The sequence below is a fragment of the Seriola dumerili genome, unplaced genomic scaffold (genome assembly GCF_002260705.1).
Source record: "Seriola dumerili isolate Sdu_G_001 unplaced genomic scaffold, Sdu_1.0 BDQW01000312.1, whole genome shotgun sequence".
NCBI classification, from domain to species: Eukaryota; Metazoa; Chordata; class Actinopteri; order Carangiformes; family Carangidae; genus Seriola; species Seriola dumerili.
This window is the reverse complement of record NW_019174567.1, coordinates 742,637-766,876: the sequence shown is the minus strand read 5'-3', so window position 1 is coordinate 766,876 and position 24,240 is coordinate 742,637. Positions and strand designations below refer to the sequence as shown.

General features: G+C 42.4%; 2 protein-coding genes across 2 annotated transcripts in view; both read left to right on the top strand.

Annotated features, from left to right (window-relative positions):
• Positions 1 to 3,961: 3,961 nt before the first annotated feature.
• On the top strand, positions 3,962 to 13,336 carry zfand3 (zinc finger AN1-type containing 3). Its single transcript, XM_022758902.1, has 6 exons — positions 3,962 to 4,118; positions 8,582 to 8,622; positions 11,353 to 11,544; positions 12,683 to 12,748; positions 12,843 to 13,013; positions 13,112 to 13,336. The coding sequence occupies exons 1-6, from the start codon at positions 4,051 to 4,053 to the stop codon at positions 13,264 to 13,266; spliced, it is 693 nt and encodes a 230-aa protein (XP_022614623.1). The 5' UTR covers positions 3,962 to 4,050; the 3' UTR covers positions 13,267 to 13,336.
• Positions 13,337 to 21,028: 7,692 nt separating this feature from the next.
• Positions 21,029 to 24,240, top strand: part of LOC111231678 (polypeptide N-acetylgalactosaminyltransferase 14-like) — a 134,071-nt gene continuing 130,859 nt past the window's right edge. Inside the window, exon 1 of the mRNA XM_022758889.1 lies at positions 21,029 to 21,493. Within this exon, the coding sequence (XP_022614610.1) occupies positions 21,314 to 21,493 (180 nt within the window). The 5' untranslated portion in view covers positions 21,029 to 21,313. The remainder of the gene's footprint in view (positions 21,494 to 24,240) is intronic.

Here is a 24,240-nt window from a genome sequence, read left to right as displayed (position 1 = left end):
TTCACACCTGAAACGAAAAAACCTCTGGTCCTATTCTGGTGTGACGTTTTTGATAGTTAGAATTCATACCTCAAGAAAACAAAGAAACACCTCACTAAAACGAAAACTAGATTTAATTAAGTGTCTTAATTCAGCATTTTAAGCGCTTGAATAGCTTAGCACAAATGATTGGGGAAATCAATTAGTTGAACATTGAGACGGACCAAATTATGTATGCACTAGGGCTGCCTGGAAGAAAGTTTCTATACCGTAGATACATGAGCAGCTGCTATTGGCACTTTATTTTTCTTTACTCAAGTAGACAGAAATAAAGGTTGCAGCTTGGGTCTTCTGACTGAAGAACAGTACCGGGGTGCTGGATCTGGTATCTTTGTGTTTGTGTGTGAAATGAATTGAAACACTTCCTCGCTCTCGGACGTGTCAGGTTTCAGTCTTTTGTGTGTTTTTGTAGGTTTGTTTTAAATGAATCTCTCAGTGAACAGAAGTCCCGAAAGGCAAGTGAATTTTTTTAATTTATTTTCTTTTTTTGGCTAGGATCATTATTTTTCCAAATGTTTTTTTCATCATTATAAAGACCCCCGAGAGGCCACTGATGATTTTTTTTTTTTTTTTTTTTTTTTTTTTTTTTCCTGGGGCGAAAAAAAACCTTCCCTCGCCTTAAAGGACCTACGGAAGCCCTGAAAGGCTTTTCTTCTTTTTTTTTCCAGGATCATCTTTTTTTTCGGCTGTAAAAACATTGTCATGAAATGCAAGTGAAAAGAATATTTTTTGGGGGGGGGGGGCAATCCTTTTCAATTTTAAGTTTTTTTTAAACAAAAAAAAAAAAATCACTTTCCTCTCGGGGTGTTTATAATGATGAAAAAAAATGATCCTGGCAAAAATATAAATTCGCTCGCCTTCCTGGGCGTCCGTTCAGTGCTGTGGTTCCTGTTTGTTTCCTTCGTGTCCTGATGTTGCACTTTTGAGTTGTCTTTTATTTTGAAACCTTTTGTTTGATGTTAAATAATCTGAATTACGTTAATGACACTGATGTTTCTATAAACCTCCTCTAGTCATCCATCTATGTTTTAGAAGATTAGCCATTGGTTGGATTAAGTCTTCTTTAATAACCAGAGGACTGAATTAGGCCGTTGTTCAGGTTACACTGTAATGTAGAGAACACACTCCCCACCCCCATCTAACTTTATGTATGTGTATAGTTTGACCTAATATATATATTTGTTTTGACCATTGACGTGTGATTGCATTTCACTGCCTCTTGTTCAGAACATTGCCTGTCAAAAATGTGATAATGGAAACAACTGACATTGTTCATTAATGTTTATTGCTGCTTGCCTGAATCACTGCTGTCGAACACAGCGGAGGTCTTTGATACAAGCAATACAGCGATGTCTATCTTCTCTCTAGTCTTGAGAGCTTCTGTCACAGTGTTCATCATGATCCGGTCACTGCTACAGACATTTAACATCTTCTCATTTTGGAGCTCAGATGTCAGATTTGACTCGTTTCTGTCGCCTCAGTCATCATCTTGTTTGTCCACAGTAACAGTGAGAGGGTTTAACCGGAGCAGTGGGACAGAAACCTGAGTTCACCTGCTCAACTGATGTGGAAACAGTCATATTTAACCTGTGTGGGATTTGTCTGTAAATTAATGTAATAACTGATCAAAGGCATAATTGTTATTGGGCATTTTTACGGGCGAAGCAGCAAACTGTCCCGGGGCCCCAATCCTCAGCGAGCCAGAAGCTAACTCTTCCACAAGGTGGCTTTTGTGGTCATTTGAATAAGGCGCATCACCTGCATCATTACCTGATGTGGACACTCTATCCTGTAGAGATAAAATCTGGTTTAAAAGCCGCTATCATTTCATTTTATCTTGTGCTACCTGAACTTAAATCTGCCATAAGACGACCCTTATGAAGGATTTCTGAATGGTTTGTATGTGGTTCAGCAGTTCTCAACCTTTTCCAACTCAGGGCTCCATAAAATCTTTAAAATGTTTGTAGCCCACATTCGACCACATAGTGATACGGAGGCCAAATACAGCCAGGTTGCAAATATTTTTGAAAGATCCTTTTGTTTCCAAACATTTGAAAATATGAACTATGACTTGCAATAATTATAGTTTGTTGTTCTAATTAACTGAACACTTTATAAATCATCTATAAGCTACTATTACACATTAGATAAAGACGGCAACAGTGACTTGTTGCTTGCCAAATAGTGAGCCCACATGTATCTGAACTGTTCAGCCTCATATCTCTTTGTTTTCTCCATCATCAGCATCTGTACCTGCTGCTTCTTCAAGTTTGTTGTTTGGTGACGTGTTTTACACTTTACAATAAGGCTCCTCTTACCGTTTATAAATGGTAGTAACTCATTAGTAAGATTAATGAGTAGTAAGCAATACCATCATCTTGCCAAATAGTGAGCCTGCATCAATGTATGAAAACTGTGTTATAACTTGTTTATAATTGTTTATTTATGTTTTATAAAGTGTTAACAATTGGATTAATAAGATAATTATTAACCATTCATAAACCCTTTATAAGGGTAGCAGGGTAGATAGCTCCCAACTTTACAGTTTCAGTTCACTCTCATCAGCGTCACTTCTGTCCATTTTCAGTTCAGTTTATTTATTTAATAGGGACGATGCAATTTAACAGTTTGAAAACAAGGCGTGAAATGAATGTGTTCCACAAAGAGTTTATATCTGTTGCTAATTCTCCACCACTGTCCCTTGTTGGCTTTTTACATGTTTGCTGTAGCAAAATCAACACCATTGATAATATCCTACAATGAGCTAAAAATATACAGATGTTTAGTCTGAAAAGAGACGACCAAAATGGGTGCAGCTAATTTGGCAGAAGTTAACCTTTGTTGTAAAGGAATTTATATCTGGAGTTAATCTGAGAGTTGGGGGCCAGCCCTCAAAGTTTGGTGGAGGCCAAATTGGAGCTCAAAGGAGAGTAAATATTGGACTTCAGGTCATTAGGTCACCTGAAACTCACCTTAATGAATGCTAATGTAGCTCTTTGAACCAATCAGTGGTAGTTTAATCAACTAGAACCACCACAAACAAACTATTATATCATACAATGAACAGAGGTGCTAGGAAAACAGCTGTCACATCTTATTTTTGCTATGTAGAGTAACCTGCTGCATTTTAATGTGAATGAGGTTTCCTTTCAGTGACCACAGTCACGTCTTCAATGTCAGTCCTCCTGTTAGATAAAATGATAATGTTGTGATGTAATCCGGTTTCAGGTTGATTTTATTTTCTTTTGTTAATTACAGACGTCTTGGGGAGTTAAGTCTGTCTCTGTAATCTGGTAAAACGGATTACAATAAAACCAGTGATCAAAGCAAGTCAGATCTGATCCATACCTCGCTTTGTGCTCATTTAAAGTGAATATAACATGCTAGATTTCTAATTTTTATGTTTATTTCGTCGGTTTTCAGTCGTGTAATGTTGAATAGACGTGTCTTGTTTGTGGCACCGTCGCTTCGTTGGGGCAATATTGACATTTCTGGTTTGATGGACGCGTTTCCGGCCCAGCGGTACTCGGTGCCAGCGACGTGTGAATAGGGGTGGTCCTGAAGTGTTCAGAGGGGAAGGCCTCAGTCTATCTATTTATTTTCTCCTTTCTCTGACCCTCCCGTGTATTTAACGTCGCCGTGGTTGTGTCCTGGAAGTGTCTGCGGACAGATGAGGGTCTTTTAAGCCGTTTGGTGTCGACTGAAACACCGCGGCGCCCCCCTCTTCTCGGCTGTCGGTCGTAAAGTCCGAACGTCCAGCTGATTGCTTTGAGTGCCGTTCAATTATTCCAGTTCAAACTGAGCCGTTTTGTTTCTCTTAACGGAAGGCTTTGTGGGCCCCTCTCCTTCCCCCGTTTTCTTTGAACGACTTGTGGACTTTAAACAAAGAGGACATTTATCTTTTTTTATTTTTTATTTTGTGTCTAACTCGAGTTGTTGGATCGTTTTTTTCCCTGAACGACCAGGCCCCGGTCTCATCCCCAGCCTCGCGTTTTTTTTTTGTTGGAAGTCATGGGAGACACCAGTGAACGAAGCAAACCTCCGAGTCTACCTCCCCGGTGTCCCTGCGGATTTTGGGGGTGAGTTTTATAAAAAATATAAACTATATTTAACCCACTATCTTAAACCGAAAGGTAAATCCGGATGAAATATGCCCAACGGCTTCACCTAGTCCAAACCCATTGTTGTTGTTCTGTTGTGCAGGCCGAGGGTGGGGGGTTGGGAAGTTAGCTAATAAATAAACCTCACAGCTTGAAAACTAGCTTAAATGTTCCGCTGTTTTCTGAGCTAACAAACCGTCTGTCGACGTCTCGGGCAGTCGCTGTTATTTTTACACCGTGTTTTAAGGCAATTAGTGAACCCAGGAGATGACGTATCCGACATAGAAAATGATTTATTGCCAGCAGGTTCCTTTTAAACCTGCCCTGTTTTCTTGAAGCACCTCAGGAAAAGCGGTTAGCACGGCTAGCTAATCAGTCAGAAAACCTAGCTTTGCTTATAAAACCAGTTTTTTGACTTATTTTCCAGCCTTTTTACAGTCGCTCTTGTCAAGTGGTGGATGTGTGTTGCATACCGGATGTGATTCACTGATGTTACCCCATAGGAAAAATGACTACAGCTAACCTTTAATCCATTTAACAGCAAACATGAACGCTGTTCCTCCTTATTACAGGGGTGTAGCTCAGTCACAGAGAAAACACACAGTGTGATAAGATTACTGTCATGTCATCACTCAGCCACACACACACACACACTCACTCACACACACACTCTAAGCCCTGTAACACTAATATATTAATGCTTTTAACTACTAATGTGTGAAATATAACCAGACAGATAACAGCAGTCCTTTTATTTGAGGTGTTATGAAAACACAATGTTCTCATATGACTTGTCATTTGATTATCAACAAAACCCCCCAAGCCCCAGCTAGCTCCCCCAGTTGCCTTCATTTTTGTGGCGTCCTGTAAGCAAACTGGAACCAGTGAAGCCACCTGTCAATGTCAGGTGACACTAATGGTGACAGTGTTTTTTGTGTGTATGTGTGTGTGTGTGTGTGTGTGTGTTTACGGCCCTGCCTGCCTCAGCTCAGAATAACACCTGGCCTGGGGGGGCTGCTGGCTGCAGAGTCTGTCCCACACATGTCACTGAAACTCAAGGCCTCTTGAAGAAGATCTTGAATGAGGTTACAAGCAGGGACAGACTGTGACTGTGTCATAGATACAACAAACAGATAGACTGAGTCTGAATTCATCTGTTACACAAAGCAGTTTAGTTCTTGAGCTTAAGCCGGACTGTGGCACAATGAATTCTGGGTAAATTAAGACTTTTTTTCAAAATGAAAAAAATGGCCGAATGAGGAACCACATCCACCCCCTCAACTCAGTTTACCCTCAGCAGAACATGTTTGTGTTTAGGAGGAATTCAACAGTTACAAGGATGTTTTACTTTGAAAATTCAGGAAAGAGTGAAACAATAAAATAAAAATCAGATTTGGAAAAAAAAAAAAAAAAACTCTGTCCCTTCTCATTGGTCAAATTATGAGGCATGTTTTCCTGTTTCTTGTTGTTGGTTGCTACTGGTCAGCACGCGTGTCTCTGATTGTTACCATGGTAACATTGGTCTTAGGTTCGAGTTAGCCTGGGTTAAAGCCTGTTTTTGTCATAAAATGAGTCAGTGTGTATTTTACAGAAACAGCCTGACTGACATCAGACCAGCTCTACAGACCAGTCTGACGTATCCGTGTGAAACTGACCCGGGGGTTTGAAGGACTGAGCTCAGAGGTGGAGCTCTTAACGTTGGCAGCATCAGTGACATGGTTCTCTCATCACTGAAGTACAGTGTTGTTTCCAGTTGAATACAGTTAATTTAATCAACATGTTTTATGTTTTAATAATTAATGTTTTAATAATGAGATCAGGGGTCAGTTTCTCACAGATACGTCAGACTGGTCTGTAGTGCTGGTCTGATGTCAGTCAGACTGTTTCACTAAAATACACACTGACTCATTTTAAGACAGAAACATTAGACACTTTACCTCCAGGTTAACTCAAACCTGAGACCAATGTTACCATGGTAACAATTAATGACACCTGACCTGACCAACAGCACCCAACAACAAAAAACAGGAAGACATGGCTCATACTTTGTGGTTTTCTAACATTGTTATGGAGAGAGCAAAGAGGAGAGAGAGAGTTTTTAGAGACGGCAGCCATTTTCTTTTTATTGTAAAACGTCCTGTAACTGTTGAATTCTTCCTGAAGACAAACATGTTCTGCTGAAGGTGAACAGAGCTCAGTGGCAATTTATTCATTTTGAAAAAAGTCTTGTCTGGTTGGCAAAACATGTAATGACGAAACTGTTCTGAAATGATGTCAAACATGTTTTTGAAATGTCGACCATATTGGCCTGTGCTCATATATAAGTGCTCATAGTGGACGATGTGTCTGAGAGACTGAGGGAAATATTGAAAATACTTCCAGCCTCAGTTCAGTCCTCTTCAGTCAATCAATCAAACTTTATTTGTACAGCACTTTTCATACAGGTGAGTTCAGTTCAAAGAGCTTCACACACTGATGAGCTCAAAAGAAAAGAGAAGAGAGAAAGCTGAGGGTGAGATTCAATCAAATAGATTTAAAAAGCTGCGATAACATGAGCAAACAAAAAAAACAGGAAAATTAATAATAAAAGAACAGATAAGATTACAATTTAGAACATAATTACAATGAAATAAGTGGATAAATTAAAGTTACTAAAAACCAGGGTTCAAGGTTAATGGCTTTTTTCTGTTTTGTTTTATCTGGTTTCTCCTCCCTGCTTGTTGCTATCTTTTCCTGTAGGTATAATCAGATATTACCTCTGGTGTCCTGGTTGGAGTGTTACCTGGGGGGGGGGGGTCAACAGCCTGCTGTAAAGCTCACACTGTTTGTATAACTACAGCCACATGAAGGAGAGTCTGTCTCCTTTTTTAGGTCGTCTTATTTGGATGACTTCAGGCTGTGATTTCTTCTTCTGGTGTTGAATCTTTGTTAAAGACAAAGACACTGAGATAAAGTCGGGTCACCTTGTGTGTGGATCTCACTGTTTCTGTAAATGTGTTTTATTCTGTGTGAATTTAATTTGAATATCTGTTCACACTGGGGAAAAAGAGGAATATCATATATATATATATAAACATTAATAATCATAAATTAGATCAAAATGAATAAGATCAACTGTTGTAACATTAGTGAAACCACTAAAATATATATTTAGTCAAAATAAATAAATAAATTAGATCAATTTTAAAACTCATATAAAAACATATTCAACATGTTGGTGAAACATACACATCAACATATGTCTTAATGTAATTGATCCTTTTACATAATGACATGTTTGGGATTAATGAGCGTAACAGGTGAAAACAAAGCTCCTCCTCCTCGGGGGGGCAGTCATTCAGTGCAGGCTTGTCCTGCTGCTTCAGTCACCTCGCTCCTGTAGGAACAATGATGTGAAAACACACACTTCCAGCTCCTATTGACTGTTGACCCGACTCACAGCTGACACAGAAGAGCCACGTATTGAACGTATTGTGTTGGCCTGAACATTAAAGAGAGGTCCAGAAGGTGAGGCAGGACGCACCTGTAGGAAAGGTACCACCACCCATGAGGGAGGGGTATTGCTAAGATTTTAATGGTACTACTCTTATTGACCCGGTACTTTAACAGTTCTCTTATCGGTACTTTTTTGTGATTTTGTAAGAAAAAAAAAAACTAATAAAAAACAGAATTAACATTTCTTATTTTCTCATATGTACTCAACATTAACCCCCTGCACCCATTCATTGATGAATGTCTTAATCAGAAACGGAAGTGGTGATTATGTGTCTGAGATAACTTTTATTTCTAAATTTCTAAAGTATGGAGAGCTGAACCGATAACGTCAGAACTTATCTAAAGTTTAAACCCAGTCAGTAACTTCCGTCTCTAGAAGTCTCTCAATCAAAACAAGAACAAAAGATGGCATTGGGTGATGTCATGAAATAGCGTGGGATCATGGGAGTTTGGATTCCTTCAGTGTCAGTGGTTCAGGTGATTCTAACTGTTAAAAAACACACAAACTAGTTTTGGCTTTTACACAACAGCATTGAAAATATCCTACAATGAGATTGAATGATTGTGTTTGTCCTGCACTGGTTGTGTGTTCTTAGTTGTGTATTTGTGTAGGTGTCATCAACCGAGACAACTGTGTTCAGCCAGAAAATGATGCACTAGATCAGTGGTTCCCAACCTGTGGGCCGTGAAGGTGCTGCAAGTGGGCCGACACATCGTTTGCAAAACAGAACAGTTTAGGTGAAAATGTCATTATATACAATATACCAGCGCACATGGTATATTTGTGTTGTTATGGGGCTGCCGACATGGTGTGGGCCATGAGTTGGAAAAGGTTGGGAACCACTGAACTGGATGATACAGATGATTCTCATTTTCAACATTTATCCATATAATCATGTTCTGCTGATATTTATGTCATCAGTCACATTCCTGTCCTCTCTCCTCAGGTCCAGTAAAACCATGAACCTCTGCTCCAAATGTTTTGCTGGTGAGTCTCACCTCAACATTTTCTTTTAATCATAACTTCTGCGCACCACTCACCATCACTCCACACACACAGTTCAAAAGCCAAAGAGAGGAACTCAGAGGTTCATGTGGTTGCCACCTGAGGAACAGGCGGAGCAGCTGCACCTTCCTGGGTTTAAATCCTGTCAGATAAAATGTCCACTCACAGCAGAGTGGTGCTGATGTTTTCCCTCTCTGTGAACGTGGCAGTGAGAGATAATCGCTGACAAACGGGTGTTTTGTAGGACTGCTGTCTTGTTCACCAGCAGGTGACCAGCTCTGTTTGTCGTCTTTCCTCTTCTAAAGCTCCTTTTCCTCTGGTTAACAAACCCACTAAGGCTCGCCGACATCAGGCTTTAATCAGCAGTGGAAAAGGGTTCAGTCAGCATTCACACATGGGTCACATGACTCTGCAGTAGACGCACGGATTTATCAGCTCCGGCTCCGATCGCTAGTGATGTAAACCCGTGAACTCAGTCTTTTTTTGCTGTGATGTCTCTAACCTCTCCTGTCACCTGTTACCTTTCACCTGTCCAGCCCCTGCTGTTACACCAGAAACACTGCAGCTACGCTGAGCTCTGAAAGAGTGAAGCTGCCGCCCTGAAATAAGTTTGAACAACACAGTCACTGATCAGATGCTCCGACACTTGAGACATGATCTGTTTTACCAGTTTGCAGTAGGGGTGTTCTGATTGATCGGCCGCTGATCATCATCAGCTGATTTTCATTCAAATACATGATATGTAGATGTGAATTAAAGCTTCTAGTCACAGACGAGCTGTGGTTAAAATTCTGGTGTCTGCGGCTGAGAGAAGCACAGTGTGGTGTGGCCCCGCCTCCCACTGACAGGCCGCCAAAACAACTTCTACAAAGTGTGTGACATCTGCAGTGATGACAAAGATGATTGGTATCGGCGGCAAAAAAAACGTGATCGTGGCATCCCGAGTTATGTGTCCGAACAAAAAGACGAACTCGCCCGTCAGTGGGAAAGAGGTCAATGTGCTTTAATTAGCTGGTTTACCCACGTTTAAAAAAACCTGCTAATGTTGGTAGAAAAAGGGTAAAACATTCAGTTTGTGCAACTCGTCGAGGGTTTCACCTGTACACTGCAAATCATTTCTCGACCGCAGAGGAAACTGATGCAAACGACCTCATTGATGCTTTAGACAATAATCTATGTAGAAGGATCAGGGCTCATGGTCTCTGGGTTTCTCTCTCAGCTGCTGGAAGAGAAGGAAACGGTTTGTTTGTTGAGTTGCTTCTTGGCAGGTAGAGGCGTTTTGTCTCTGACAGCCAGGACGCAGCAGCAGCAGCAGCAGCAGCAGCAGCAGCAGCTTGAGGCTCGGCGTGCCAGCTGATTTCAGTCAGGAATGCTATCAATGCTAAGCAGTCGGAGGAACACAGAGGGACACGAGTTAAGAGTCTCTCTCCAAACACCTGTCCACCTTTTGGAGGGAAATGTTGGTTAAAGTTAAGAAGTATTTTCTTGTGTAAAGGAGGCGGGGCCTCCGTCATGTAAACAATAATCTTAATGAGCAGCTGTGAAGTTGTTGAATCAGACTCGATGTAGAAAGTTCGTTTTTCTGCAGCGACGTAACAAAATGGTCGACGCAGATAAAAGGAAACGGTCCAGTTAAAATTTGAAAATGTCACTGTGTGCGTCAGGTTCTCTCAGCGTCGTCTTCACTCTGGTTCGGGAGGATGGGTTGAGGCTGTGCTGCAGCCCTGCTGTCGGTGGCCATGGCAACCGGTGAGCACGGCAGACAGCGCGGGACCTCGGGCCCCGGCTTTGAGTCTGGCATCACAGACAGCAGTGAGGCTCAGAATAGACTCAGAAGTGGGTTAGCTCCACATGTGAAGGAGGAGCTACAATCCAGGCTGACCTCCCTCACCCTCCCTGGGGGGGGGGCTCTGAAGACAATATCCCCACAACAGATCAATAATGTCTGAGATCATCGTTATACAGCCGGGGTCAGAGGTCAGTGCCGTCCTCCTCTGGTCATGTGGTGCAGCCTGGTTTAAAGGTTTTCGTGAGTGGGATCGGACAGAGCTTGGACTCGAACCAGCGACGTCATGCAACTAAAGATTCATTTATTAGAGATGCAAAAAAAAATCATATTACACAGAAAAAACTAAAAATGGTGATGATGTGGTTTTTGTTGGTCTTGTTCTTTACGTCTGGAGAACCTGACCTGTAGGTCGCGGCGTCTCCACAACACTGACAATAAACAATGTTGAGACACATTTTGCCTTTTATAGAAAAACTGCAGCTCCTGTGATGTGGATTATATTTCTGATTAATTGTGCAGCTCTATTTACATTATTGATTGATGTGCTGTTTATTCTCTCATTCATCAGTAAATATTTTGGTCTATAAGATGTAAAAACATGTTAAACTGCCGCAGGACCAAAGAAGAAGAGCTCGGTTTGTCCTCAGGTTACTGTCATCACACACTGAGGTGGGCCGACAGATCAACAGTACCAGTTTGGTGAATTATGAAAAAAATGATGTTTTTAAATGTTTTAAAGAAACAAAAAATCCACCCGTGGCCCTGATCCTCTCCTGTAGTTGCAGCTGTGTTGTTGTAGCATGAACAGAATCCAGATGTGAGTGTTTTGACTCTTTGTTTCGTCTCGTCCTCCCTCTTCGTCTGTTTCCCCGTCTCTTATCTACATCTCTCTCCGCTCCCTCTCTCGCCGCCCTTGACCCCAGACATCCAGAAGAAGCAGCCGGGGGAGGACTGCACCTCCAGGCCCATCCAGAGCAGCGGGAGTAGCCAATCGGCCGTCTTCAGTAGCGAGACGAGCAGTAGCAGTAGCCAATCCCTTTTGTCGTCGCCGGCCTCCAGCTCCGAGCAGCCGTCAGCCGAAGAGCCCTCGCCCACGTTTCCCAGCAGGAGGGAAGGTAAGAAGGGACAGCCAACAACAGGAAGGTGTTTTTTTTTTTTTTAAGGAGGGAAACCAACAACCTGCTGACATAAAGGCTACAGTAAGTTTCTGACCACATCCATGAATACAGCTGTGGTTTTCTGTGTGACGCTGCTGGTACAAGACAGACTCGGGGGGGGGTGTGTGTGTGTGTGTGTGTGTGTGTGTGTGTGTGTGTGTGTGTGTGTGTGTGTGTGTGTCCCACTGTAATGGGAGGGAAAACGGAGTGTTGTTAAGCTAGCAGATATAAACCAGCAGCGAAGTCGGGCGTCAATTCAGACTGTATCTAGTGTTGTATTGTGTTGTTGTTATTATGGACAAGCAGTCATGACCACGCCCACACAGGAAACAGGAAGTGTCTGCCATTGGCGCTGCTTGTACTGCGTCATCTTTGTTGTAGAGGATCTTTGAGGAGCACCAAGGGAGTTTACTTTAATGTGAAGTCAGGAAATGATGTCACACAGGCCTTCCTCCAATCACTGCTGAGTAGAAGTCAGATTCTAATGAAGTCACCTGTCTTCACTTACAGTATGAACTCATAAAATGTCCACGTCCAATCAGAATCCTGACAGCTTTGTAGAGCGGGGACGTCTCTGCAGCTGGTGCTGTGTCCTGTCAGATGACCACGCCCCCTCATTTGAATATAACACATGGAAAGCTGGGAAACAAATGTGGCATTAGGAAAATAAGTCTCCTGAAGTAAATAAATAGATGTGGAATTATAAAATAAAAGTCCCCTGAAATAAATAAAAATGTCGTCAATAAAAAGTTATTTATTTATTCATTTATAAAACTATTTATTTATATATTTCTGTTTACATTCATTTCTATGTTTATACATTTATGACCTAATTAATTTATTTTATAGCTGTATTTATTAATTTGTTTTATTTATATATTTACATTTATTTCAATCATTCTACATTTATGACCTAATTAATTTCATAGCTGTTTTTATTTATTGAATATTGATTAAAATGGCATTTTACACTTTTAAGCACAAAATGAAAATGTGACGCTTTTCCCGCCGCACCGGTCCGTAACCTTCAGTACATGTCTTATTTTGGATGGATGGTCATTTCCTGTCTGACTCGTCTCTTCATGTCCCCCTGCAGGCGTGTCGTCCACAGAAACAGCCCAAGGCACACTCTGCACACCCACAAAACGTCCACGAGAATCAGGTCAGCCCCCCCCCCCCCCCCCGCCTTCTTCTTCTTCCTCCTCCTGCCTGTAGCTCTGAGCGCTAACTCTTCACCCTGCCGCTTGTGTTTTCAGCCTCGAGCTCAGAGAGCGAGGCGACACCAGAGAAACGGCCCCGGCCGGACGAGAAGGAGGGGAGCGGCGAGGAGGCCGGCGGGACGCCCAAGCAGAAGAACCGCCGGCGCTGCTACCGCTGCCAAACCAAACTAGAGCTGGTGCAGCAGGAACTGGGCTCCTGCCGCTGCGGTCAGTACCACACGCCATGATTGTGTTTGTTGAGGTGAAACCACCAGAACGTCTCCTTCACCACGTTGTTTGTCCCACCCCTCCCCTCCCCCCTCCAGGCTACGTGTTCTGCATGCTCCACCGTCTCCCTGAGCAGCACGACTGTCTGTTCGACCATCTGGGCCGCGGGCGCGAGGAGGCCGTCCTCAAGATGGTGAAGCTGGACCGCAAGGTGGGCCGCTCGTGCCAACGCATCGGGGAGGAATGCTCCTGATTGGCCACACCGGGACCGGCCATCCAATTAGAGCTGAGGCGCTTACAGAGAGGAGGAAGGAGAGCGAGGAGGAGTGACAAATGGGGTGGGAGGGGGAGGGCGGGGAAGAAGAAGAAGAAGAAGAAGAAGGGGGGGAGGGGGGGGCACGGTCGCAACATCCTGCATCTGACCTACGATTCTGGACCTGAGCTCGGCGCCGCCCTGTCGTCGTCCTGATTTCCTGTTTGAACGAGGCAGTTCGGGGGGCCAACAGGGGGCCACGTTCAGTATCACACGTTCACACACACAGCCTTAACCCCCCCCACCCCCCCGTCTTCAGAGGAAGGACGCCGCAGAGATGGATCCCGTCAGTCGTACATCACGTGGTTTCCTCCTCTTTGCTCGTGCTCCTTCAGAACAGGAAGTGGGAGACGAACTGATGAACTGATCCGTTCGGATTCTCATTCACACTTATTCTTTATTTTTTTCCATTTCTTGGTCGCGGGGGAGGGGTCCAGCTCTGTCCCACGACCGCTCCTCAGGTCGTCATCAGGGGGTTGGAGTATCAAACCTGTAGCCCCGCCTTCCTCCGCTTTGTTTTTCTTCTTCTTCCACCTGTGAGTCGGTCCTCGCGCGGCGTCACCAGCTGAGTGTCGTCAGTGTGTCTGTGCAGGTGCGAGTTTGTCATCTGCTAACGTGAGGATCCTTCTTCTTCTTCTTCTTCTTCTTCTTTTTTTTTTTTTCTTTTTTTACATGTGGCCGTCATGGTGATTAGCTCGTTTTTACTGCGTTACCACGGCGTCGTGGAGGACAATACAGCCAATCCCTGCCTCTGCTCACGGACTGTGGACAAAAAGAAAAGTATAAAAAAATAAACACCACACTAATGGACAAGAGTAACTGAGATAAATCCTCTGTGTAGCAGATCCCCCCCCCCCCCGTCATCTCACTGAGTGGTACTGTTGTTCTTGACAAGCAGGAATACGGCGAGTTTTTGTATTCGCCAAAACGCCGTGTGTTTGTTAAGAGAAACTAATAATCTGAAGTTGATCACGGATCGTCTCCACAGCTAAACTGAATCCATGAATGACTCACTTCCCTTTAATGATTCTAATTTATTCTTACTTTGTGTTTGTGGGTTGGGCCTCATTTAATCTGCAGAGCGGGGGCGTCTGTCTGCATCAGAACTGTTTGATTATAAATCGATTAAATCGAAGAGAGAGAGAGAGAGAGAGATGGGCTCGTCCCACAGTTTAAATCAGTGATGTCATATTGATACGCAGCACGAGTCGACGTCGGTTTAAAGGCTGAGAAATGAACCGGACGTTGACCTTTTCAAACAAAGACAGAATGTTCAGTTTTGGATCCAGTAACCAAACACCTTTGGTTCTCTTCACTTCAATTTTGCGATTAAATGAAATGTGACCCTCAGACTTCCTGTGGTCCGTCACGCAGGTGTGTGCTGGACCCGGTCGAGGCTGTTCATCATCTCCTGACATCACAGATTCAAACTGACGCTGAAAATAACGTGTGAATTCTCAAATTGAGTGGCTTTCCCTTTTCTTTTTTTTTTTCCTGTTTGTCATCATGTTTGTGACCCGGCTCTGACTCGGCCGTCACAGTCTGACTGCTTGGACTCTGTGCTGTGCATATTGTTCAGTTACACACCTCCTCCTCCTCCTCCTCCTCCTCTTCTTCCTTCTCCTTCTTCTTCTCCTTAAAGGGCCGTTTCACCGAAATTGACTTTTTTATTTGTTACTTTGCAGAATCTGACGTTTTCTTCTTCAGATTAAACTTTTTGTTGGTTTATTCAAAGAATAAATGACAGTTTCTCTGACACAGCTGCAGGACTCTATTAAATGTACTTTGCAGCATTGAAGTGCAATTTGATGATGATGTTTTTTATTTGGAGGATTCAGAGACATGAAGCAGATTTCCTTGAATGGCAGGAAAATTGTTCTTTTCTTTGTTTGTTTTTTTTTGCAAAACTATGAAAATGTTGATCGAGGTGGACGTAGCCCTTATAACCAGACACCACTTAACTATGCTAATCCTCATGCACAAGTTATTGTTTCTTCTCTCCCCTCCCCTCCCCTCCCATCTTCTTCAATGAGAACACAGCGAAGGATAAAGGGAGTCTGGAGAAACGTCACGACTGGTTCTTATTTTGATATTTGAATATTTGAAAAACTTGTTCCTTTTTTTTTTGAGTGCTAATGAGAAATGGAAGAAATTGAATATCTTTCTGTACCTTTTAAAGAAAAAAATTATTTAACCTTATATCAGTTTGAGTTACTTACACCCTAGCATAGAGTGGCATATTTAGTTATATGTATAAAAAAGCAAGAACATAATTCTGTCCTATTTTCTCCTTTAATTTTATCGTGTTCCATTTTTCTGCTGAGGAAAATAAACTGGATTAGAGGAGTGTGTGTGTGTGTGTGTGTGTGTGTGTGTGTGTGTGTGTGTGTGTGTTTTAACGTTTCTTTTTCTCACATCAACATTTGTTTGAAAGTAAAAATAAACCACGAACAGAACGACAAAATATCCTTCACAGTTCTTTATTAGTAGATAAAATGTTCAGCAGAATTCAAACTTCACACATCTTTAATTTTCATGTAGATGTTTTGTTTCCTGCAGTGATTTAGAGTTGATCCCATTTTGACATTAAAACATATTATATATTAATGTGTGTGATGAAGACCATCAAGATTCAGGATCAGTTCCTGAGGTGACTTCAGTCTGAAACACTGCTGACTGCTGGTCACTGGGTGGCGCTGTGGGCAGCCATGTGTAGTTTCTGACACAAGTGGCCAGGTTTTTGGTGACATCATCTTCACCGGAGCCACGTTTACATGACTGACCAAACAAACAACGCATCAACAATCAGATTTTACAGGTGTAGAATTCATTTTGTCACAAACAGAAGGTGATTATGAAATTAGCTCCATTGCTCTCAACTATAGTTTTTTAATAAGCCTAATAATAAACAGACTGACTAGTCTGGTCATTGCTATTGTAACAATCTAGTTTCACTAATTAATACTTCATTTAAAATCCAGAGACAATTTTCATAATGGATGCATTCTTACAGTGTCTGTAGTGAGCTATAGGAGGACAGTGATGGCCGATATATGAGTGGTGTAATTTCTGTTTTTGGGAAAAGGATCTGCTGATGATGAAGACTAATATGGTTGAAAGCTCAAGAGCAAGCAGGTAAGTGGACCTTGAGTTTTTTGTTGAGAACGAGACAGGAAGCTCATCACTGAAGTCAACATGGATGACAGTAGAGAAGAATTATTCAGTGGAAATGTAAAAGTTTTAGCAACAAAATGTAAAAAAATGTATTGCTGTGACGTATGAAAGTCACATTAGATATATCAGAAAACAGATAGATAACATGGAGCTGGTTATGGTGACATTGATTTTATCTTCTTTATTTAATGTTGAGTTAATCATTAATTGAAGTAAAATGTCTTATGTCCATCTGAAATATTTAGTGGAGAGGTAGTAAAGTAACCAGCGTGACCTCAGAGACACGAGACAAACAACAAAGGGCTTTATCAGGACTACAAAATGATCTCAAAATGACTACAAAGACCATGGCCACGTCTCATTCAGGTGTGTTGTGGGAGGTGGTTAGCGTTTTATATTGTCTCATAATCTGTCCATGGTAATGGAGTAAATAAACCGAATCTGCTCATGAGGACCATTTAATATGGTTGAAAGCCCCAGGGAAAGCTAGTAAGTGGACACTGAGATGGGACTGTTTTGTCAACTGCTGTTTGTATGGTGACGAGTGAACCGTAACGCTCAGAAAGAACCTCATTGGTCGAGGTAACGGCTGTGGGCGGGGCCAAATACTAAGATTCCAATAATTAGCTGGAGCGAGGCGGCGGGATAAAAGAGTTTTAAATGGTTTGACATCAGACTCGTCAAAAGAAAAACAGCTCACCAGTACGTTCATTTAAAAAACCGCAAATTCACCACGCTTCATATTAGCTCACGTTTTCTACCGTGTAGAGGTGCTCTAACTTAGCTAGCTAGCATACAGGAAACAAGCTAACTGTGCTAAAGGGCTAACTTACTGTACCCTAAAACTAGTAAACAGTCAGTCAGCTGTTTCTATTGATCTGTGTAAGGTCTAAAACATTTAGGCACAAACATTATGTCTTTATTATCGAGGAAAAGTTTCATAAAGACATTTTAAAACGCTAAAAGACAAAGAGACATAAAGACATGAAACAGTAAAGAGGTAAGTAGGTAATAGAGGTTATCTGAATGCAGCTGCCTTAAATCAGTCAAAAAGGTTTTTAAAGGTTCCCTTCAGACATGTTTTAAGCCATAAAATATAATAATAAGTGTCTGATATTTTCTTTTTCTACAGAAAGTTTCATTATTAAGTTAATCTTTATTTTGCTGTTGTAGCCTGGAGTCTGAGGAATGATGAAATGTTTGTAATATCTACTGTTTGATGAACAGTTTAATTATCACGGTAAAAAAAACTACTACTCCATGTATGTACAAATACTTTGTGTATTATATATTTAAGTGCTGCACACACTGTCTCAGCTTTTATTGTGAAGTTTGTTCCCAGTCAACAGTCACCACACAGTTAGTGAACAGAATGGAAATATGTTTAATATGTTTATTTTCATGTGATGTATTAGAGTTGTTCCTGTGTTTGTTTTTCACTTGTATTGCAAGACTGATGATTTTCTTTTTTTTATGATTATTTTTTGATCAGCCAGAGAGGAAGAAGATGAGACTGAAGGAGGACGCTGCTGAAAACTCACCATGAAGGTACAGGAAACTTGAATTATTATAAATGTGTGTACAGAAGCTTCACATGGTTTGTGGGAGTTTTTGTCTCGGTCAGAGATTACAACCAGGAGCCTGAGCTGAAGGTTGTTTTCCACCTCAAAATTATGATCCAAGCAAATATGATGTGAAGTTTCCCACAAGCTCTAGTGACTCATTAATGATACTCAGTGTTCGCATGGAGGGGTGTGTGTGTCTCTGTAGTTCCATCCTTCAGCTTTCAGGCTGCACCTATAACAGTGGAGCTTTTTGATCGGGGGCCAGACTTGACAATGTGAAAATACCTGGGAGCCACGCCGTGTGAATAGCCTCTGCAGGGAGAGTGTTTCACCTTCTCCACCCGTTCACTGCGGGACAGTCTCTGGTATGAATCAGTCTCTTTCATCACAGCGACGGTCTCTTGGCAAATGAGACAAACACAACAGTTTTCACATTTTCCCATGACTCCTGCCGCACAGCAGGTGTCTGGTGTTTACAGTCTGTTTATGCAAGCATGGTGCTGCCATCGTGAAGTGAGCGGGAAAAACACAAAGTGAACTTGCTTCGTTAACCAATGTGTAACTGTGCGATGAGCCACATATAGTATATTTGTCTGCTCTAAAACTCTTACTACTCTGACAAGTAGATGCTTCATGTGCTTTTATTGCGAGTGGAGTTCAGTAAAGTTGGAGAACGTTTTCTTCTTGAACGCGACACTGCACAGGTTCTATCATATTCTAAAGGTAGAGCTGAACAGTGAATTCACTGCACTGTAATTGATGCTTCGTTCAAAGTTTGATTGCATTTCTCTGTGTGTGTTTTCTGATGCACAGTCCCACGTTCATCATTTAGTTTTCCTCAGTTACAGCAGTTACGTTCTGCTTTCACACATTTCAGATTCAAGATCTCATTTTTTCAAAACTCTGCACACAAATCCAGAAATGGCGAGCGCCACATATCTGCTGCAAGATGAAACACTGCATTGAAAATATCATTAATAGATAATAATAATAATAATAATAATAACAACTCAAAATCAAGCATTTGCACCTTTTTCATTATAGTAAATGTTTTCTTCTGCTCTCCACAGGCTGCTGTTTACATTTCCATACAGTGCTGTAAAGTGCCAGTTCACTAAACACCAATGAATCTCTTTTTCTAACGTCAGTCCGGTTTAATGAAAACATTCGGTGAAGCGACGGACTGACTTTTCATGTTTGGACTCGTGAGGAGGGTCGGAGGGTCGGATGGTCTGAGAGGCTTCGGCTCAGTGGTTCATGTTGAGAGAGACGTGTGACGAGGTTCTGACTGAGACGAACTGAGAGGCTGCACACAGAGTGCAGCCTGGGACAGCAGGTGGCGCTCTAACACAGCGCAGGGTGAAGTGGCGGTCTGTCCTCGGGTTCACGTCTCATTAGGAGGATCATTTTTATTTTTGTTCCACATGTTTTATTAATAACTAGAGATGGGAGCATGTGCTCAGCTGTGGCTCTGATAATTTATTGAAATAAAATGTGACGGTTTTCATCTCGTCACCTTTTTCATGTGACTGCAACAGAAAGAAAAAAACCTCTCCTCAGGTCTTCTCTTCCTCTTTCCTTTGTTGCCTCCCCTCGTTGTATTTTCTCCTCACATCTTCACTTCTTTTCTCACCCTCTCTGCCTGTCCTCCTCTGTTTCTTCAAGGCTCAGTTGTTGCTTTCCTCCTCGTCTTCCTCTTCTCTCAGTCTAATGATGCAGCAGAAAGAGAGCAGCGCTGGTTTGATCCAGCAGTAAAATATGACGTTCACACTGGATCAAAACAATGTGGTTGAAGGCTGTTATTGATTGTTGCTGTTTCTCCTTCTCTTTCCTCTTTTCTTTCACTCAAAGAAGAACTCTCCTTTGGCCTTTAACTGGGATGTTACACTGGACATTTATTATTTCTATTTTCTTCTACTTTATATTTCCACTTCTCTACATGTCAGAGGGAAATATTGTCATTTTTATTCCTGGCAGATGAAGTGACTTTTCAGATTAAGACTGAACATATAATCACCTTTATAAAATACAGTGACTCGTTCAGATGAGTGGTTACCGCTAATTTCCCCTTGAAATTGTTTCATTGAAATGTGCAATATTGATCCTTTATAGTTATATCGTTGGTGTTAAATGCATATTTTATTTTACTATTTATTTATTTATATGCTGCCAAACTTAATTGCTGTGTTGTTAATGCCATGACAATAAAGAATCTGTCTATTTAAATAAATGTTTGAGGCCAGAATTGTTTAAAATTATTCAAATCATCCACAAAAAAAGAGATGATATAAAAAAGTAAAAAAAGCTCGGAGCTCAGATTTTGTGCAGCAGAACAGAAACATCACACGAACTGATGAAGTTCTGCTCTAAAAACCAATAAAACAAAACAACTTTTGTTTTATTGTTTAGTGTTTACATGGTCATTAATCAGCTGACCCCTCAGGTGTCTCCTGCGGAGGGTTTGGAGGAAGTTGCTCCGGCTGCAACAGTAAAATGTTCATGTTCAAACGATGCATCAGCATCTGATAACATCTTATTCTTTATGTTTATTCAGATCCTCGTTAGCTTCCGCTAATCTTTCATACACAAACAAACAAACAACAAACAAACAAACAAACAATCACTGACAGAGGCTGCTGCTGCTGCTGATGATGATGATGATGATGATGAGGAGGAGTCTTCATTTTTTTCACTCTTTAGTTGAATGTCATATTAGACTAAATAAACAAGTCAATATGTTCTTTAAAAATCTATGAAAGGATTGTTTGATAGTTAAAAAGCTCCAATTGTGTCGTTTCCTTTTGTCTATTCTATTCTTTTCTATTCTATTCTATTCTATCCTGTTCTCTTCTACTCTACTCTATTCTATTCCGCTCTGTTCCGTTCCGTTCTTCCTCGGTACTTTGCTGGGGTAGTTGTGGGTGTCGGCAGGTGGAGCTACACTCTCTCCCAGTCAACCCTTCAGGAGGGTCCAGGACTCCCTCAGCGAAACACACAGATTCGCAGACACACGCGCGCGCACGCACACGCGTACGGCTTGTCAGGCGTGTCAGAGGAGCGCTCGAGCTTCTGTGAGTTGAGAGAGAGAGGGAGGGAGCGCGCGCTCCGCGGTGAGCGGGACCGGACAGACTTGTGAGCGGTGTGAGTTGGAGCAGGTTGGCCGCTTGTTTCCTTCCCGCTCCTGGAGGATCATGGTCCTCTGACAGCGGCCGGGCTGCGGGGCGCCGCCGGCTCCTCCTGACCGCAAAATGAAGCGTCTCTGTCGGAGGCTGGCGGTGGCCGTGGCGGTGCTGGTGTGGCTGGGAGCGCTGGTTTACCTGCTGGTGCTGAGCCGGAGGCGGCTGCCGGAGCTCGGTACCGGAGCAGGAGCAGGTGGTGGAGGCGGAGGAGGAGGAGGAGGAGCGGGAGGCGGAGAGGCGTACAACCAGGTGAAGTAAAGACACTAGCAGCTCTCCTACTGTGTGTGTGTGTGTGTGTGTGTGTGTGTGTGTGTGTGTGTGTGTGTGTGTGTGTGTGTGTGTGTGTGTGTGTTGGATCACTTCCTGTAGCAAACACAAACTGAGTCAAAGTGCATCAATAAGGAGTTCACAGTGACGTCAGAAGCTCATGTTTGAAACTTCAGTCCTGCTGTTCAAATGAGAAGAAACAAATCAATTAGTATGAAATGTGCTGAAGTTAATGTAGCAATGTGTTGTTGTTGTTGTTGTTGTTGTTGTTATTGTTACGAGTCTCTGAAATTCTTCATCTGCAGAATTTATTTATTTATTTAGAATCTTCTCTCCGTCTCTCTCTCTGTCTCTGTCTGTCTCTCTCTCTCTCTCTCTCTCTCTCTCTCTCTCTCTCTCTCTCTCTCTCTCTCTCTCTCTCTCTCTCTCTCTCTCTCTCTCTCTCTCTCTCTCTCTCTCTCTCTCTCTCTCTCTCTCTCTCTCTCTCTCTCTCTCTCTCTCTCTCTCTCTCTCTCTCTCTCTCTCTCTCTCTCTCTCTCTCTCTCTCTCTCTCTCTCTCTCTCTCTCTCTCTCTCTCTCTCTCTCTCTCTCTCTCTCTCTCTCTCTCTCTCTCTCTCTCTCTCTCTCTCTCTCTCTCTCTCTCTCTCTCTCTCTCTCTCTCTCTCTCTCTCTCTCTCTCTCTCTCTCTCTCTCTCTCTCTCTCTCTCTCTCTCTCTCTCTCTCTCTCTCTCTCTCTCTCTCTCTCTCTCTCTCTCTCTCTCTCTCTCTCTCTCTCTCTCTCTCTCTCTCTCTCTCTCTCTCTCTCTCTCTCTCTCTCTCTCTCTCTCTCTCTCTCTCTCTCTCTCTCTCTCTCTCTCTCTCTCTCTCTCTCTCTCTCTCTCTCTCTGTCTCTCTCTCTGTCTCTCTCTCTGTCTGTCTCTCTCTCTCTCTCTCTCTGAAAAAAGAAAAAAGAGTGATGAACCTGCTCAAGTGCTTTTAACGTGAGAAGTGACAGTAACATCCAGGTTCATCACCTTTCAGTGTCCCCTGGAAACACTTCCTGTGGTGATGAGTTTGCAGCGTGTTTGTGTCTTTGCACGTGTTTTTAAGTTGCAGTGTGTTGAAGCTCTGTAATTATGGCAGTGACAAATAAATCTGATTGTAACGAGGGATCGGCCAATACGCTTTCTTCAGGGCCGATTGATTATCGGTAATCAGGGAGAGTGATAACCGATATGCCAACACAAAACTACTGCTGCATAACGACCGTCACCGTGGCGTCCAGCTGTCTCTCTAACTCTGTCCACCACACTTCTATCAGTGAAAGGAGGTAATGACAGAAACAGCTGTATAATGTCACACATCCTCCACAAGGATCAACATCTGTCTCAAACTGTTTCAACACAAACTGAAGATTAAATCCTTCATGAAGCTGATTTACTGCATCAGTTTAATGTTCCTAATAAACTGAGCACTGAGTGAATGTTAGGGATTATCAGGTGTTTAATTAACTGGTTGATTTCAGTGCTGCTGTCACCTGTGAACTGATTCACCTGGTGACATAAAGATGTTTTATCATATATTATTATTATTATCACCAAATAAGATGTCTGACCCCCCCCCCCCCCACTGCCCGCCCCCCCTCCTCCCAAGTTGTCCCTGTCCGTCGTGGATCTGAACGTCTTATTTTTAATTTCCTGTGATAAGATGAAATCAGCGCCGTGGTGCAGGGCTCCTTATCGTTGTATAAATTCATTATCAGATCGCCGCGGCTCCTTTGAAGATAATTAGCTTCGTTTTCGACCCGGCTTGGCGTCGGCGCCCAGAGTGCACCGCAGGAAGTCTGTTCTGCAGAAAGACCCGCAGCATGTGAACTGTTGCTGGTGGGCCGAATTGTATTGATCCTGCCTCTGTTACCTTGTTTTATTGAACTACACACACACACACACACACACACACACACACACACACACACACACACACTGTGAGACTAGAGTAAATCCTATAAACCCCCTTCATTTACATTACACACCATATAATATTATCGACATGATCAATCTGTATGATGTTATTGTGTGTAGCTGGAATATTGAGGTTTGATACAGAGTTAGCATGAAGCTTAGCAGTGTGCTAATGATGCTAATGAAGCGAAACTTGCAACAAAGTCAGAATGTATTGCTTTATTTGAGTTTCTCCACGTGACGGGCAACATGTGTCATGAATCTGATGAGTCTGATGAATCTGAGGTTTGTGGTACAAAACTGTAACTGAGCAAAAACACTCGCTTCTTTGGTCGCCCCTCTCTCTCTCTCACTGTCTCTCTCTCTCTCACTGTCTCTCTCTCTCTCGCTCACAGGGTAACGCAGTAACCTGACACGTAAAGTAACGTAACTCGGCGTAATGTGATGGAAAGTAACACGCAACGTGACATATCGCCACGCAACATGATGTAATGCAACTTAACCCCCCCCCCCATAATAACAGCTGTCGGCAGTTACAGTGTTAGAAAGCTAAATCATCTGTTCCGATGTCTTCATGTATATTTATGATTTTTATTTTTATGTTGCATCTTGTTGCCCTTCACACATACGTGTGTTTTAAATGTAAGGTTTTTGCATAGTCTGTGTGTGTGTGTGTGTGTGATGTGTGATGTGTGATGTGTGTGTGATGTGATGTGTGTGTGTGTGTGTGTGTGTGTGGTGTGTGTGTGTGTGTGTGTGTGTGTGTGTGTGTGTGTGTGTGATGTGTTG

Bases quoted from the DNA above. Each gene is read 5' to 3' on its own strand.
- zfand3 (XM_022758902.1), top strand. From the start codon at position 4,051: ATGGGAGACACCAGTGAACGAAGCAAACCTCCGAGTCTACCTCCCCGG. The intron at 8,623-11,352 runs GTGAGTCTCACC...CCTTGACCCCAG, and splicing joins CTGCTCCAAATGTTTTGCTG to ACATCCAGAAGAAGCAGCCG. The intron at 13,014-13,111 runs GTCAGTACCACA...TCCCCCCTCCAG, and splicing joins ACTGGGCTCCTGCCGCTGCG to GCTACGTGTTCTGCATGCTC.